General features: G+C 44.8%; 2 protein-coding genes across 3 annotated transcripts in view; one reads left to right on the forward strand and one right to left on the reverse strand.

Annotated features, from left to right (window-relative positions):
* PGM2 (phosphoglucomutase 2) overlaps positions 1 to 6,805 on the forward strand; it is a 103,795-nt gene extending 96,990 nt beyond the window's left edge. The window contains exon 14 of the mRNA XM_078776724.1: positions 6,389 to 6,805. Within this exon, the coding sequence (XP_078632850.1) occupies positions 6,389 to 6,494 (106 nt within the window). The 3' untranslated portion in view covers positions 6,495 to 6,805. The remainder of the gene's footprint in view (positions 1 to 6,388) is intronic.
* LOC137413125 (uncharacterized) overlaps positions 4,241 to 18,342 on the reverse strand; it is a 50,544-nt gene continuing 36,442 nt past the window's right edge. For both annotated transcript variants that reach the window (XM_078776725.1, XM_068098517.2), the window contains 3 exons: positions 13,113 to 13,205; positions 12,862 to 13,021; positions 4,241 to 7,372 (listed from right to left, as the gene is read on the reverse strand). In XM_078776725.1, coding sequence (XP_078632851.1) covers positions 7,140 to 7,372; positions 12,862 to 13,021; positions 13,113 to 13,205 — 486 coding nt within the window. In that variant the 3' untranslated portion in view covers positions 4,241 to 7,139. The remainder of the gene's footprint in view (positions 7,373 to 12,861; positions 13,022 to 13,112; positions 13,206 to 18,342) is intronic.

The following is an 18,342-nucleotide window of genomic DNA, read 5'->3' on the forward strand; positions in this document are numbered from 1 at the left end:
CACTCTCACAGCTGGATACATATGCAGAACCACCCATGACAGATAGTTATGTGTATCACACCCGCAACAGGCCCTCCTTCGTCTGATTCATTACATTCTCCCTCTCTTAAGAATGCCGCTAATAGGAATCGTAACCGAAGCGAGTCGGAGGTTGACAAAGCCGGCCACCGCACGTGCGGTACACGCCGTCATCTCCATAACCATCGGTGTTAGGCATAGACCGCTCTCCATCGCCCAGCGATCTCCTACCAGAACCCGGTGACTCCGCAGCTTGAGGCAAAGAAGACATGCTTTCGTAATGCGAGGTAGCTTCGGCTGGGCGCGGGTCGGCCTGGGCGGGGGTAGTGGTGTCAGCTTCAGTTTCGTCCATCTCACCACAATGTGCCAGATGCCGAAGCGGTACTGTGGTTTGTCGGCCATCAGCCAACCGAACTTGCGCGTATTGCGGATTCGCTTCCAGTATGTCTACTCAGTCAGCAAGCGGTTCATATTTGCTTTGACGAACTGTGCGTTTTAGCAGTGCAGGTCCAGGCTCAGCTAACCACGAGGGTAAGGGATGAGTGCTGGAACCACGATGTTGGTCCCGGAAGAGTCGCTCGTGAGGAGTGGCATTAGTAGAAGTGCACAGAAGGGAGCGGATCACATGCAGTGCTTCAGGAAGCACCCGTTCCCACATGGCCGGGGCTAGGCCACGGGTACACAAAGCCATCGTAACTGCCCTCCAGATAACACCGTTGTTTCTTTCGATTTACCCGTTCCCTTGGGGATTATAGGCTGTGGTATGGCTGGAGGCGATGCCACACCCGAGGAGAAATTGCTTAATCTCCCGAGACATAAAAGCAGTCCCCCGGTCATGTGTGCACAAATGCCGGATACCCGAACATCAGAAACAGTTGCCTAAAGCAGCGGATCACTAAAAGAGATGATGTGTCAGCGCATGGAAATTGCCAACGGAAATCGCGAGTACTTGTCCACTATCGTCAGCATGTACCGATTACCGGGCAGAGGTCCCTTGAAATCGACATTCAGGCGCTCCCACGGTCTACCAGCATGTATGAGCGTGCCCATCACAGGCTGGTAGAAACTCTGTTTTATTTCCGCGCAAACCCTGCAGGTCTTGCATAACTGACGTATCTCATCCACGGAGAAAGGTAGGTTTTTACTCCTAACAAAGTGGGCCACGCGTGTCACGCCAGGGTGACAGAGCGCCGCGTGGATATTCCGCAGGTCGCCGACGGTCATGCCAGGGTAGACGGGCCTAGACAGAGTATCTGCCGCATGGTTGTACATTCCCGGCATGTACTTAATTTCGAAGCAATAGTCAGCCAGTTCTATGTGCCACAGAGCAATCTTCTCGTTCTTTATCTTTTGAGAATGTTTCCCACCGTACATAAAGGAGACGGACTGTTGATCAGTTATGACTGTAAAGTGCTGACCTCGAAGGAGGTGTCTCCATCTGCAGATCGATTCAACCACAGCGTACGCCTCCTTTTCGATGGGGGAGTGACGTCGCTCGCTATCGGTCAGAGTTCGTGAGAAGAATGCTACTGGTCGGCCACCCTGACTCGATGTCGCTGCGATTGCGCAATCAGACACATCCGTTTCTATCACAAAGGGAACTGTCTCGTCAATTGAAGTTAGGACTGAGCTGGCGACGTCCCTTTTGAGTTGTTGGAACGCCGTCAGCGCGGCCAAGGACAGCGGGAATGTTTTGCATTCCATAAGGGGTCGTATCTTCTCTGAATACCATGGGACCCACATGCTGTTATGGGTGAATAGTCCCATTGTTCGCCTTAAAGTCGCACGGTCAAGGGGAGGGGCAAGGTCGAGTAGGGCTTGGAGCCGTGCTGGATCAGGCCTTATTTCCCCTCCAGACCTAGAAGGAGATACTCCATCTCTAAGTGCCCATGGATAGAGTGTGGGTGCATCTCCATCTTAAGTGCCCACATGCCCATCCATCTTAAGATCACAATTCGTGCCCATTTATTCATCATCCACGTGACCATAATGGCCTAAGTGCCACGTAACCATCTTAAGTGCCCACGTATAGAGTGTGGGTGCCGCCGAACTGCATCTCGAAGCGTTTGTGCCGATTCAAAAAATTGTGACCCAGGAGGATGAAGGAGCCAGAGGTTAGGGAGGATGAGCAACTTAGCATTACAATGAGTAACATTGTTAGCAACTAGCTCAACCACACACACTCCGTGCGCTCGCGCATGTACCCCAACAGATTTATGGTTCTCACCGAATAACTGAATTTCGACTCATTGAAGGTCAGACGGTATTTACGAGCCACTTCCAAAAACTGATGCAGATTTGAGTCATGGTCCTTTTGATTCCAACCGCAAAGTCACATTGTCAACGTACATGAATACATCTTTCACTTGTTCCTTGGCCAAAATCTCGTCCATAGCTCTGGAAGCACGCCACGCCGTTCGGAACTCCGAACGGAATTCTACAGAATTGATACAACCTCTGTCCGGACTCAAAAGCCATGTAGGGTCGGTCGGCCGCGCGTATCGGAATCTGATGATACGTGCTTTTTAGGTCAAGCGTGCTGAATACTCTATACTTAGATACCGCCTGAACCATATCCTCCATTCTGGGCAGTGGGTATGCATCGAGTTGAGTGAAACGGTTAATAGTTTGGGAGTAGTATACTCCCATGCGTTTGCGATGGTTCGAACTGTCTACAACCAGCACTTGTGCGCGCCAAGGTGAACAGCTGGGTTCGATGATGCCTTCGTGCAAAAGAAAAAGGTGTTTAGTTTCAGCGGCTATGAAGATAGCATCAGACTCGAACCGCAGGTTGGCATCAGACGTGAGCAGTAGCACTCACAGCTGGGAGTACCTTCTAGATTTCATGGCGACCGGATGACAATTAGCAGTTGAGCTCGGGAATAGTCGAGGCGGGTCGACATCTATCTCGGCGAGAGCGCAAACCGGGCCCAGCTCTGTGCCCATGGATAGAGTGTGGGTGCTGCCGAACTGCATCTCTAAGTGTTTGTGCCAATTCAAAAATCGTGACCCAGGAGGATGTCGGAGCAGAGGTTAGGGAGGATGAGCAACTTAACATTACAGTAAGTAACATCGTTAGCAACTAGCTCAACCACAGACTCCGATCGCTCGCTGCCTTAGGGCTCCTGAAGCCATGGACACGCGCTGAGTCGAGGCGGCTGGAGTCCACCCGAAACGCTCCACGAGACGAGGGCTGATGAAGCTCCGATCGCTCCCAGTGTCGACCAACGCTTCCACTGATTGGCCGTTGATTTCGACTGGCACCAAGGCACGAGCGAGGCTGATCGGAGCTCTTCGGGTTCCCGTCGACAAGCGCGCACCCGCAAGCGTCGCACGCTTGGTCTTGGGCACGGGACAGACTTTGGCAAAATTCCCTCGCTTCCCGCAATTATGGCACACCGATTCCCTAGCAGGGCAACTTGAGCAAGGGTGGTGGTGATTGCCGCAAAAAAAACATTTGCCAGTCTGACCAGCGGGCGAGGTCACAGCGGCCGTACTGGGCTCATTCACCTCATCGGAGCTCTCCCCTCGTAATGCCCGATGATCGTCAGCTCGAGCAGGCGCTCACCTGGCGTCAGCTTCCGGGTTGCCGCGATCGTGGGTACGTGTCGTGTCGTGAGCAGTAGCACTCACAGCTGTGAAGGGTCGACCATAAGTCGGATATGGCCTGAGCCGACTGTAGCACATGGGCTTGGTCAAACGCCATTTGGAAATCCAGCATCTTTCTCGAGCAGGCGTTGCCTGATAGCATAAGATTGCAGACCCATAATAAAGGCATCATGGATCAGATTATCAGTGTACTGCAAAGCCGTACAATCCTGAATCGCGCAATCCTGGGCAAGCTGTCGCAGAGCCTGGCCGTACTGATGCACGGACTTCGAGCTGTCCTGCCGGCACATAGCCAATAAGTGGCGAGTATACACTGTGCTGCGCGGTTTGATGTAGAGGTCTTTCAAGATTGCCACAGCTTCGTCGTACGTCGTGCAACGTATCTATAGATGACATGAGAGACATTGCTAGATAATACATCGAGTTTTTGCGCCTCCGTAATGTCCGGGACCAGTTCCGTAAAATGTCTTAGATAATTGAGCCAGTGATTCAGCTGATCCGCGGCATTCGGATGCCCGGAGAAGCGCTCCAAGCGAATCAGCTTCTCCATCCTTCAGATGTCGTCTCAAAGGAAGATTGCAATAGATTGTTGTGAAAGTAGTCAGAGACCTCACAGGATAGGAGGCTTTATTGCAATCGACCAGGTGTATCTCGACAGGACACAAGATCATAATATAAGTCGACATAAAGCAAGCAAAGCATCCAAACACATCTAGAATGAAGCGGGCATTACCATACTACTAAACAGCATGATTAATCACTCTTACCTAGCTCTCAACGTTGTAGCAGCAAATGGCCGTAACTCGATCTCACAGCTGGATACATATGCAAATCCGCCCATCTCCACAGACCACCCCTGACAGACAGTTATGTGTATCACGCCCGCAACAGGCCCTCCTTCGTCCGATTCATTACAGTATTTAAGCATCAAGTTAAGTTAGGGTGACAATGTTTTTTTCCCTGGCAACGCATCCTCTCTACACTGTGCTACTCATTATAACACGATGTATATGGGAAGATGGTATCCGAATTACACTTTCATATAACGTCGCGGTTTTTAGGAACTCATCCATGATGTAAATCGGCAACTTTCTGCATTTGCATACAGCAATCACACTACATCTAGCAAGCTGATGCCACACCAGCTTATAGCATGAGGTCCCTCTTCCTGTGTGTTGCTGCTAATACTGTATCCCAACACTTATCAGGAAATCGTTCCTTTTTTTTCTCCCCCACACAAGACTGAAAAGGTCCAACATTCAATCCATCATAACCACATGCATGTGCAAACACAAACAACCATGCCCTCATCTGTGTGGAGAGTTTGCATTTGATTATGGCTAATCCTTTTTGCAACGTCAAGCAGCATTAGCAACACTTACAAATGCCAGTCGTCCCAAATCCATTGCATTTGGCCCCTTGTTACCTCCGCAACCGAAGGTGGATGGAGGTTGTTTTCACATCTGTCTTTATGAGCAGAATATCTCAGTTATGAACGGATTTGGATGAAATTTTGTGGGCAGGTTGGGTGTGTGACGAGGACGAATCAATTAGATTTTGGTGAAGATCTGGTTCTGGATACTAGAATGTTTTGTGATTTTTCACTATTGAGAGATGGGGCCAAAAATGATATAAAGCATGATATTTCAAAAAGTTGTATCTACATTATCGAGTCGATACCCTTCGTAATACATCATGCACTTCCTTGAGTAACACTCTGCATAGTTTATTTTACATTTTCACTGTTTTTCACTATGGATTTCACTGTGTTAGGTGTTGTAGGTTCTCCACTAGCGGGCGACACGACGTTGGCACTTGTGCACTGTCAGACAGGAGGGAGGAGGTTGTTTCAATGGGAAAAAGGGAGATAGGTTCATGGAAGCAAGTGCTTCATACGGGGGAATTTAAACGTTTAAGAACACTAATGCACATAATTACATTTTCACTAAAAATGCTTACAAATAAAAATACTGCAAATAATTCCAAAACGTGAGATCACTCTTTTGCTGCGATTGTCGTGTTATTTTATCAAAAACGAACCGTTTCTTTTGCTTCGATCTTGCTTGATCGCCAAAGCGTGTCTTGATCCCAGAAATAGTTGCCGTTTCAACTGCCCGGAATTTAAGCTTGAAGATGCTGTATTCTATATTATCTTGCGAAGATGGATGTTGAGTTTAAATTGCATAATTTTAAACGAACTGGCATCATTGTCCTTGTGTTAGAATTTCATTTCAGTTTAGACCCAAATTAAAAATTAATTTTTTACTTGCAATGAACCAGCCTCGCTGATCTCTGTGAGATTTACACCATAGGTTACATTTTAATCATGCGTGTGACTGGAGGAATCTTAAAACTATAGATATATAATTAAATAATCACTCGTGGTTCCAGATCAAAATGTATGATATAAATAATTACGTAAGAAACCCCCCTCCCCACATCATAATTAACCCATATAATCTTCTTCGATCGTCCGTGAGCCAGACTTTTTCCTTAAACAGAAAATACCAACAATATCTGAGGTCCGTGGGTGGGGATGGTTTATGCCCCTAAAATCCACGAGTAGCTGGAGCACAGGAGGCCGTGAATGTAGGGACAGTATACATCATCTGGGTAATCTAACACAAGCATCAACCTTTCCTTGGGGAAATATTTTTTTTAACATTTGAAAGCTTCACATGGTAATTACATTGGTTGGTTTCATTTCTCAAAAAATGTTTTAAGACTTTACGTTCCATTAGATCTTCCTCTTGTATTCCAGTGACCCCATAGGTCTTTCCAAGCAGCTGACTCAGGTTGTGGATGACATAATAAAGGAGTTCTTTGAGCCGGAGAAGAATGGCTTGATCTGGCGCAGCAGCGTGTGAATGCCACTGCTTGCTCCACCCACCTGTAAGACTAAATGCACTCCAACAGGTGAAGGAGCAAAGGTGGAATGTAAACTTTTCCTTTAAATTCTTTTTCACTTTTTGCACTTTGAGCCTTTGAAGTTGCAATAAAATTTCTACTACTCACTGCCATAAGCAACATACATTGCACTTAAAACATGCCAGAAGGTAAATGTTTAAATCTCTCACCCGAGCATCTTGAACACTTTTTATTTTTTCCCCTTTATTTTGTTTTTATTAAAAGGACCTGACATTTCAAGAGCAAACAAAATAAAATGTATTCTCCTTCACGATGTTGTACGTGGAAGTTTAATATGCCGTGAATACCTCGTGAAAAAGTCCCATTTCCACATTATGTAATGCACGGATACATTTAATGTGGTTTGGAGATGTAAAAAAAAAAAAAAACATTCTAGCAATCATATTGTGATGCTTTTGGTACAAAAGCATCCGTTTGTTGGAGCATGGTGGTACCGGCGGAAATTATGGCATTAAAAAAAGTTAAGACATTTCAACTTGAGGGCAATCTGAGCCAGTGAAGCAAAGCAATGTACAAAAGGAATTGAGCGAGCTGGGAGGGAATCCAGACATTCTGCATTTCCCACTGCAGCGTTGTCCAAGCTGCTAGCAGCAACTGGCAGCCAAACCACAGGTTCCACCCACCAGCACTGTTCCAACCCCAGACCCTGTGCCCAGGCCCATCCCAACTGTGGCTTCGTGCAAACCATCGCCGGAGGAAGCTCGACTAACGCTTTCAATTGTGGAACACCAGGCGTCTTGTCCGGCCACTCGACTCAGTGTTGGAGCCGAGGCTGAGGCATGGAGAGAGTGGCCAGGCATGCCATGGGATGGCTTCACTGAGGAAATAGAAGAAAAAAAGCAAATAAGCAAAATGCTGTCTGCATATTTGAGGTAGACAGTGCCATTTGGAGACTAACCCTAATTGTTGTCGTCAAAAGGAATGATGGCAAGTCGAGTCCATTAAACTGCATTATGACTTGTGATGGCAAGTTTATGAAAAGCAACCTTTCAAGGTTATCTTTCCAAACTTGGCTCACCTGCTGGAGCCTTCAGCTGGAGGTAGTTTCCTACAGTAAATGATTGCTTGAATAACTTGGTAGCCTGCTTTATATTTATACCAACAACTGTGGAGGAGTACCAGGTCAAAGCAGTGTTAACATACAGTGCATTCAGAAAGTATTCAGACCCCTTCACTTTTTTCACATTTTGTTATGTTGCAGCCTTATGCTGAAATCGTTTAAATTCATTTTTTCCCTCATCAATCTACACTCAATACCCCATAATGACAAAGAGAAAACAGGATTTTAGAAAGTTTTGCAAATTTATTAAAAAGAAAAAACTGAAATATCACATTGACATAAGTATTCATCCCCTTTGCGATGACACTTGAAATTTAGTTGAGGTGCCTCCCATTTCTCTTGATCATCTTTGAGATGTTTCTATACCTTGATTGGAGTGAACCTGTGATAAATTCAATTGATTGGACATGATTTGGAAAGGTGCACACACCTGTCTATATAAGGTCTTACAGCTATCAATGCATATCAGAGCAAAAACCAAGCCATGAGGTCGAAGGAACTGCCTGCAGAGCTCAGAGACAGGATTGTGTCGAGGCACAGATCTGGGGAAGCCTACAAAAAAATTTCTGCTGCATTGAAGGTTCCCAAGAGCACAGTGGCCTCCATAATTCTTAAATGGAAGAAGTTTGGAACAACCAGGACTCTTCCTAGAGCTGGCCGCTCGGCCAAACTGAGCAATCTGGCGAGAAGCGCCTTGGCAATAGAGGTGACCAAGAACCCGATGGTCACTGGCTGAGCTCCAGAGATCCTGTGTGGAGATGGGAGAAACTTCCAGAAGGACAACCATCACTGCAACACTCCACCGATCTGGGCTTTATGGCAGAATGGCCAGACGAAAGCCTCTCCTCAGTGAAAGACACATGAAAGCCCGCTTGGAGTTTGCAAAAAAGCACCTAAAGGACTCTCAGACTGTGAGAAACAAGATTCTGTGGGCTTTCATGTGTCTTTCACTGAGGAGAGACTTCCGTCTGGCCATTCTGCCATAAAGCCCAGATCGGTGGAGTGTTGCAGTGATGGTTGTCCTGGAAGTTTGAGAAATTCTCCGTGCATGAGAGGTGTTGAGTTCCTATCATTTCCTGTTAATAGAAGTGAGCAACAGAAATCACACACACGCACACGCACACACACGCACACACTTTTATTAATTGATGTAAAAAAAAAAGTCTCAATTTATTTTGTGGCCGTGGAACGAAAAAAAAATCAATCGCCTCCCATCCCCTTCCCTTCCCCCTCTAACGCCCGCTCACCCCATCCCATTCTAGGTCGGAGTGTCATTTAGGAAGTCCCGTCTTTAGTAGGGGCAGTAAAGTGTCCTTGGTGAAAGGATCACAATGCCCAAAAATCCTCTTGATTAATATGAGGAACAAAAGAGATGCCAAAATGAGGGAATGATCTATTAAGCAATTTTTTGAAATACCGACTTCTTTCCTGGAAGTCACAGCAGTGTCCATTTGTTTTATACCTCTCCCAACCCCCACTCCCCCCAAGCCCTCTCCCTCTTACAGATCTCCCGATGTCCCTGTTCTCTACCGTTGTACTTGTGCTTCCCTCCCTCTCCCCATCTTGTCTCCCGCTCCCTTTATTATACGTTTTATGTGTCTGTTTTTTTGGTGATTAATGTTAACTCTTACACGAGCCTCCATCTTGTATACAAAAAAAAAAAAAAAATTTAAAACCGATTGTATTGTGAAGAAAAAGATTGGACAAGCAATCTTAAAATGGCCACTGCAATTGCCTAGCAGCAAACAGTCCCCTGACCATAATCCAGCATTGCTTGTACTTGAATCCAGCATCTCGAGTTCAGTTTTCAAGCAAGATGTTCGAGTCCAGCATCTTCAGGTTCCATTTTCCAAGTCATGCTCAGCTTCAGTTTCTTCAGTTTATCATGTATTTTTTAGTAAATCTTTTAGCACAACACCTATTTGCATCAACAAAGTGCAGCCTGTTATAAACGTAGCTCGGTTTTGTGCAAAATTGCATCCTGCACGTCCACAAACTGCTGTGGCTGAATAGCAGGTAACTGGACACTCCTGAGAAAGGTGCGCGACAGCCAACAGGGGAGTTTGTTGGAGGCGATTAACCCCATATTGATTTCCAGCTACATGTGATCCCGTTAACCCACCCAATTCCATTGACCAACCATACTCTCTATTTCATTTAATATATTCCAGTTTTTATGGTGCTCTTCAGATTTTTAATCAACCTTCCACTGCTGCACTGCTCTTTCATGAGACGTGACCAACCCCCATCTTCCCCTTGCATGAAAAGAAACTCAGAACCAGATCACTGCTGCTACCTGGAGTGCTTGGTGCAAGGCATTTAAATGGAGATTGATTATAGGGTGATTGCTGTAGGAGTAATAATTAAAATTTTGAATTTCAACAAAACTTTATCCAGTGATGCAAACGAACACCTACCTGTAAACCCAAGGCAGTTATTTTTCCTTTTGGACAGGAACAGACTCATTTTGTTGGACTAATGAGCAACATTTTGTGGATGTTAAAGACTCGATTTTCACCTTTAGTTGCAGACACCGAGTGCTTGGAACTCCTTGCACAAGAAAGGACTTTCTCTCATGTACAAGTGCATCCCACTCTGTTGTCCAACATCTCGATGATATACAAAACCTTGTGGTAAAGAATAGCTATAAAGCTTCTGGCTTTCTTTGCCTGGAAAACCGAGTTGTCATTCCTATACATAATGGTGTCCTGACATGGACCCGATGAACAAAAGACCAGAAAGCTGTCTTTGCATAATCAATAAGGTAATGGAAACTACCTAAACAGACCTCGAGGCCGACCTCTTCTCAAACTCTAAGATCACAAAGTTGGATTCCATCCTGTTCACTCCACCTTGGATATGCTCCTGCTAACTCAGCAATGGATGAACTCTCTGAATCTCAAGCATGAGGTCAGCGCAGTCTCACTAGATATTTTCCAAGATTTCTATACAATGACACCAAGCCCGAATCATAAATGTCCCACCAAAGGAATCTGGGGTCTTCTCTTTGACTGGCTGATGCTTTTTTCCCTCTTGTTTAAAAGCCATGCTTAGAACACCATCAAAGGCAAATCTCCAGCCGCTGTCTTGGGACCCTTCTTCGACATATCAGAAATCCAGTATTTTGTGCTCGTTGGACAACAATGTACTGCAACTCTTCCTAGACTGTTTACATATCCAGACTGACCTCGGGAAATGAGGCACATTTAAATCCTCCACAGGGCAAAGTCATTCCTTGACTGCTCTCTGCTCCCAACAGTGTACAAAACAATCATCTGCAGTACCATAAGTGCAGAGTATGGATGTCTTCGGTCAGCTGCTGCTTCTAGATCTCACCTTGCATCCTTGAAGTGGTGGAATACAAAACAAAGGCCAATTTGAGAATGGGAAACTGAAGAGCAAGGCTCGTTCCTCTCCTGCTGCAGACGAAGTGAAGGCCAAGTAGTTTTTTATTGCCTCGTTTCTGGTCGTGCAAACTTTTAAGCCCCGCAAAAACGTAGTTGTGCATAAACGTCCAGATGCCTTTTTTTCAGAACGCCAAGCTGTCCATCAGCAACAGAATCTGTGACCAATTCGAAGATTGATAACTTCTTCATTACATCTGATAAAACTAGATAGTATCAGACTGAGACTGTGCAGTCAACTTGGTGTGAGCCAACTCTTCTGTTTTTGAACGTTTCTTTTTTTGTTGATCCAATATGGCTGCCAGACCACGTGAGCGATGACATCATAAATGTACATTCTCTTATATAATTGTTGCATAGATCATGCTCAATAAATTTCAAACTGATCAGATTAAGCGTTGTCCCTGTCGAATTATGACGTCATAATTATGGCACCAATGACATCATTAACAACACCTATTCCCCATATGGAGTTATTTACAATGAGCCACGTTTCAATTTTTTCCAAAGAGCGGTTTTGGAGATATAGAGCAAACAAAACACAACAACATGCATTTTAAGGCATAGTGGCATTTGGAAATATAGAGGTGCAACGTTTTTTGGTTTTTCCAAGATGATACCTGTAACACATGACCTATGCCGTCATGATTATCATTAAAATATTCTAAAGGAGGCACTCCTATGGTGAAAATTGTGTCCATCAGACCAACAGTTGCTGAAATTTTTTAAATAATGATCGGATGGATAAGTGTTGTATTTGTCGAATTATGACGTCATAACGAAGGCACCGATGACATCATCATTAACATATCTTATTCCCCATGGGGAGTCGGTGATGAGCCAGGTCTCAATTTTTTCCATTGAGTGGTTTCAGAGATAGAGGTGTGAAGTTTTTCCAAGATGGCGCCTGTACCACGTGACCTATGACGTCATAATAATCATTGAATATTCTGCAGGAGGAGGCCCCCCTATGGTGAAAATTCCATGTCAATTGGACCAAGAACTGCAGAGAAAAAAAATCATACTGATCGAATCAAACGTTGTACTTTTCGATTTTATGACGTCATAATTAAAGTACCGATGACATCATTAACATATCTTATTCCCCAAGCGGAGTACTTGACAATGAGCCATGTTTCAGTTTTTTCCCATGGAGCGGTTTCAGAGAGGTGCAACCTTTTTCGATTTTTCCAAGATGGCGCCTGTACCACGTGACATGACGTCATAATTATCATTTTTAAAATTACACAGGAGGAGCCGCTCATATTCTGAAAATTTCATGCGAATCGGACTAAGTTGCAGAGGAATTTTTTTTTCCCATACTGATCAGATCAAGTGTTGTACTTCTAGAATTATGACGTCATAATTAAGGCACCGATATCATCATCATATCTTATTCCCCATGGTGAGTACTTGACAATGGGCCTTTTTTCCATTGAGCAGTTTGGGAGATATGGAGGTGTAACGTTTTCCCAAGATGGCGCCTGTACCACGTGAGCTATGACGTCATAATATTCACTAAAATATTCTACAGGAGGAGGCCCTCCTATGGTGAAAATTTCATGTCAATCGGACCAACGGTTGCATGTTATTTTGGCTTTGCTACTCACGATCCTTCCGGACCAGTCTTGGCAAAAAATGGCCGAGTGACCTCGTGATACGAGTCATCGACTTTGCATGAACCACAAGAGCATCGTTTCATCATAGTTATGGACAACTCTTCTCGTTATCAGAAAAGCTCGGCGTCTGTTTTTATTCATGCAGGTGTGTGATGTGCACATCTGATTGGTAGTTTTTGAACAGGGAAGATGTGCAAATTGATAACTTGAATTGTGTATTTACCTCCCAAGCCATGCTGATGGAAAATGGCAAGGTTGTACAGAGCATCTGCATGACCCTCATTCGCTGCATCCTCGAAGCACTCACGTGCTTTCTGAAGATCAACGGCAAGTCCATGACCCCTCTCGTAGCACACACCCAGGTGGTACATACTGGTCACATCCTGTATTGGGCAGGGGAAGATCGATTCACTCTGATCCTGTGGCTCTCCGTAATAATCGTGTTGTATTACAATCTCACCTGAAATAACACACCTTGTTGTGAGCAGCCAAGGTGAGATATTTGACAGCTTTCTTGTAGTCCTGGTGAGGCTGCTTTGTGAAAAATACTCCCAGATAAGACTGGGCCTGGTTTTAGAAAAGAAGAAAATGTATCAGGTATCCTGGAGGAATGTGACATTATTTAATTTATACGGCATGAATAGCATCGGCCGATGCTAAGCAAAAGCAAATCTGCAATGATGGAGAGTGGCATTGGATAGGGTCTTGTTACAAGATGAAATTACATTTCTTTGGGCAAACTTCCTGCCTCCAGATGTCAATAAAACATCCAAGCCTACGGGGTCTCAACTACTTGGATTGCCAAGAAAGGATGGATGATGTCAGTCGTTTTTCCAAGGATTTATTTTTCCTTCTGAGTTTCCCGAACTCCATCCACTTTGTCCACTAACCTCAGCTATTTAGACACAGTACTCTCAAAAAAAAAAATTCCCCCTTGGTGCTTATATCCACTTTTCACAAATCGGTGTAAAACAAAGCCCTCACAATCAATACGTACAATAAAGTTTGAACTTCATATTAATTGTTATATTCAACTTCCATTCCTCATGTTTAACTATGACGCGTGCATTGCGATGGCTACGGTGCTGCTGTGTCTGCAATTGCTGGGTGCCGTTCTTCCATCAGGACACGGGTTGACGAGTTGGCCGAGGAAGGTACCGTGGATAGCCCCAACAGGGTGGAAGGTCGGATCATGCGCTTTGAACAGAACTCGGGCTGGAACACGCACACTCCATTGTGTCCTAGGATGCGGTAAAAATGAGAGGAGTGAGCTTCTTGGAAGAGAAGAAGAGCATCAGCCCGTGCAAGAGGTTTTATGAGTACCTCAAGCTGTATGCTGATGGTGGTCAGTGCAAGATTGAACAGATGAGCAAGGCCTGCAATAAGAGCCCTTTGAGTGAGCCTTGACGCATTCGACATCCCAGCAAACTCCACCTTTGAGGATGACTACACAATTGGTGGGACAAGAGATCAGCTTTTGGCTCAGGAGTGGTCTGGCGCATGCTTCACAGGTGGATTGGCGTTTACACCGTGAAGGACTCCTACCCTGTTCAGGAAACCGATATCAAAAAAATCCAATGCCACGACATCGACTCATTTATTCGATATCAAGCTGAGAATCAAGGGTCCATCGTTTTCGTACCACCTTACAGGTGTAAAGCGACAACTCCGCATGGAATTTTCTCAGTGCTAAGACATTGAGACTTCTTGAATCTTCAAGTGACACTTCATCCACTGGTTGTTAGTCACTTCCATCACAATTCTCACAATCTCGACGAAGGGTAAATGCTGTCTTCTGTAACATTGTGGGGTGGGAGGGTGGTCTCACAATCTCCCACCTTCCCTCAAAATTGCTGCTGTCACCCCATTCTAAAAAAACCTGGTCTAAACCCTGACACCCTAAACAACTTCAGACCCATCTCCAACCTACCCTTTCTGTCAAAAGTTTTGGAACGCGCTGTAGCCACTCAACTCAAACATCACCTCTCTGCCAATAACCTGTATGAAACATTCCAATCCGGATTCCGCTCCAACCACAGTACTGAAACTGCTCTCCTCAAAATCACCAACGACCTTCTCCTCTCCTCTGACGCTGGCAACCTCAACATTCTCGTCCTCCTCGACCTCAGCGCTGCCTTTGACACCATCGATCACACCATCCTCCTCACCCGACTTGAATCCACCTTTAACGTTACCGGCACTGCCCTCTCTTGGATTAAATCATACCTCTCTGACAGACGCCAGTTCATCTCCATCAATAACTACAAATCCCCCACTGCTCCCCTCCCCCAAGGTGTCCCCCAAGGTTCAGTTCTTGGCCCCCTCCTCTTCATCCTTTACCTGTCCCCCCTCGGTCACTTAATCCGTCGTCATGGTCTCCAATTCCACTGCTTCGCCGATGACATCCAGCTTTTCATCTCCACCCAGTCCGTCTCCACCGACACCCACTCTATCCTGACAAACTGCATCACTGAAATAAAATCCTGGCTTCAAATCAACTTCCTCAAACTTAACTGTGATAAATCTGAAATAATCATCATTGGCCCAAAAACGCTCACAAAATCCACCCATAACTTTGCCCTCAACATCGACGGTATCCCAGTATCCACCTCCCCTCACATCCGGAATCTTGGCATCATCTTTGACCAAACCCTCTCCTTCAACAAATACACTAAACAGATCACAAAGTCAGCCTTCTTTCACCTGAAAAACATTACCCGTCTCCGCTCATCCCTCTCCTCCACGGCTGCAGAAACCCTCATCCACGCCTTCATCACCTCCCGTCTGGACTACTGCAATAGCCTCCTCTATGGTTCACCCTCAAAAATCACCAATAAACTCCAATACATTCAGAACTCCGCTGCCCGTCTACTCACCCATTCCCGGACCCATGACCACATCACCCCCGTCCTTTACAAGCTTCACTGGCTCCCCATCCCCCAGAGAATCCAGTACAAAATCCTCCTCCTGACATACAAAGCCCTCCATAACCTGGCCCCATCCTACCTGGCTGACCTCCTCTCCAGACACACTCCCACCCGCAACCTCTGCTCTGCTGGTACCAACCTCCTGACCCCCTCCATCCGGACCAAATTCAGATCCTGGGGGGACAGGGCCTTCTCCATCGCTGCTCCCACCCTCTGGAACTCACTACCTCACCATCAGAGACTCCTCTCACTCACCACATTCAAAACATCACTAAAGACCCACCTGTTCAACACTGCATTCAACATTCAACCCACAGCATTTAACCCCTGACTATCTCTTCTCCTCCCTCCTTTTGCTTTAAATATTTCCCTATTGATTCTTGTCTTTTTGCAATTGTTGTTTTCATGTATTGTTATGCTTTATGTTTTCCACTCTGTCAAAGTGCCTTTGGGCTTCTTGAAAAGCGCTATACAAAATAAATGAATTATTATTATTATTATTATTGTTGCTGCTGTTTAAACGCAACGCTCAAGCAAGTTCAGCTTGTAATCCATTCTATATCCATATTGTCCACCAATGCATCCTCTCCTGCCCCCATTCCTCCCCACACCCATTGTTTGTCCAAGTCTCCCTCTATCTTGGCCTTCAACTCTGCTGTTGATGTTTCCCCACATCTCTCCACTTAGTCAGGTTCACTATGTTTTTTCGTTCAAAATTTTTGGAGATCAGCAAAACTATACATTTTTGGAATCATCAGAGCATGAGCAATACAAAAATTAATGTTGGCATTTGCGTAGACACTTTTGCGAAAATGACACTCAGGACAGTGATGAAGACCTGTAACAGCATATTCCTGAATGGTATAGACCTAGTAGATCCTGTGTATAGGACTTTTAGTTCAATCTGATACTAACAAGGCTGCTTTCTTGCTTTATAAACCCATACCTATAACTTCAAAGGACTTGCAATATCATGTATTATGTAACACAGTTATATCACAAATATAAAGACAATGGTTTTCAATTACCTTTGTTTATTGCTTTTCTATAATCCTGAGCACTATCTTGAGGCCTTTATTGAATTCCTTGACCCAGAAAACATAGGATTAGCATATTTAATTACGTTTCTAGGTTGACTGGAAGCCGAGACAGCGCAAAATATGTATTTTATGGTGGCCATTTTGAAAATCCAAAATGGCGGCCATGCAGGTGTCTGTGCAAATGCGAACATTGATTTTCGGATTCTCCATGCTCTGATGATTCCAAAAATGTACAGGTTTGCTAATCCCCCAAAATTTTGAACGAAATTATATTTGTTAACATAGTGAACCTGACTAACTGTGCCTTCTGCATCCTCGTTTTGTCTTATGTTCTGACCCATTCAGTGCACCAGCCTCGACGATGTATACAAAAAAAATTAGAATAACAAAATTGATAACAGCCTATTTAGAGGTTTCCAATGTGGCCCAATGTCAATTCCCCTGCCAAATGCAAGCAAATTTTCCAAGCAAGCAGCTACAACAATACCAACACTAGAATGGGCACTCGGTAGAGTGCATACCCTCTGCCAGGCTAAAAGGTTTTACGTTTAATATTCCATCGATAGGCTGCATCTGCATTCAGACCATAACCAAAATCCAACCAATTCATCCTTGACAACCAACCAACCTGTCCACCAAGTTTTGTCCGAATCCATCCAAAACTTTTGAGATGTCATGCTTTGTATTGTTTTGGCCCTCTCTCTCAATGGTGACGAAGCACTGTAAAAATTCTCACATCTGGATCTTCATCAAAATTGAATCAATTTGTGCTCGTCACACACAACTCACCTACTAAATTTCGTCCGAATTGGTCCACAACTTTTTGAAATAACATACTATACAGTCGTGGCCAAAAATATTGGCACCCTTGCACTTTTTTCAAATAATACACCATTTCTTCCAGAAAATTGTTGAAATTAAAAAAAAATCTTTTGGTATTCACATATGTATTTCTTTGGTTTGAAGTGGAACAAAACAAAAAGCTGAAAAAAATACGAAATCTTAGCTTATTACACACAGAAATCCTAAAATCGCCCCGGACAATATTATTGGCACCTCTTAGAAGTTGTTAGATATAATTAGATTTCAAGCAGGTGATTCTCCTTTACTTTGGAATTGAACTCACCTGTGGTGAGTTGCAGGTGCCTGCAATATAAAAATCACTCATTCAACCAGTTTGAATAGAGAAAAGGAGTCATTCTGCTGTTTTGTGTCGCTGTGTGCAGCAATGAACATGGAGAAAAGAAAGAAAACCAGAGAATTGTCTGAGGAGGTCAGACACAGGATTGTAGCCAAGCATGGACAATCTCAAGGCTACAAGTCCATCTCCAGAGACCTTGATGCTCCTGTGTCCACTGTACGCAATGTTATCAGGAAGTTTAAGGCCCATGACACTGTAGCCAACCTCCCTGGACGTGGCCGCAAGAGAAAACTTGATTGAAGATTGAAGCGAAGGATTGTTCGAATGGTGGAGAAAGCACCTCGATTGACTGCGAAACAGATTCAAGCTGACCTACAGACACAAGGTACGACAGTTTCAACTCGCAGCATCCGTCGCCAACTCAATGAAAGGGGGTTCTATGGTAGGAGACCCAGGAGGACCCCATTGATAAGAAAGCCTGACTGGAGTATTCCAAAACACACGTGAACAAGCCAAAATCCTTCTGGGAGAATGTCCTGTGGACGGATGAGACCAAATTAGAGCTTTTTGGTAAAGCACATAATCTCTATGTTTAC

Source organism: Myxine glutinosa, chromosome 4, assembly GCF_964187855.1.
Source record: "Myxine glutinosa chromosome 4, kmMyxGlut1.1, whole genome shotgun sequence".
Classification (NCBI taxonomy): Eukaryota; Metazoa; Chordata; class Myxini; order Myxiniformes; family Myxinidae; genus Myxine; species Myxine glutinosa.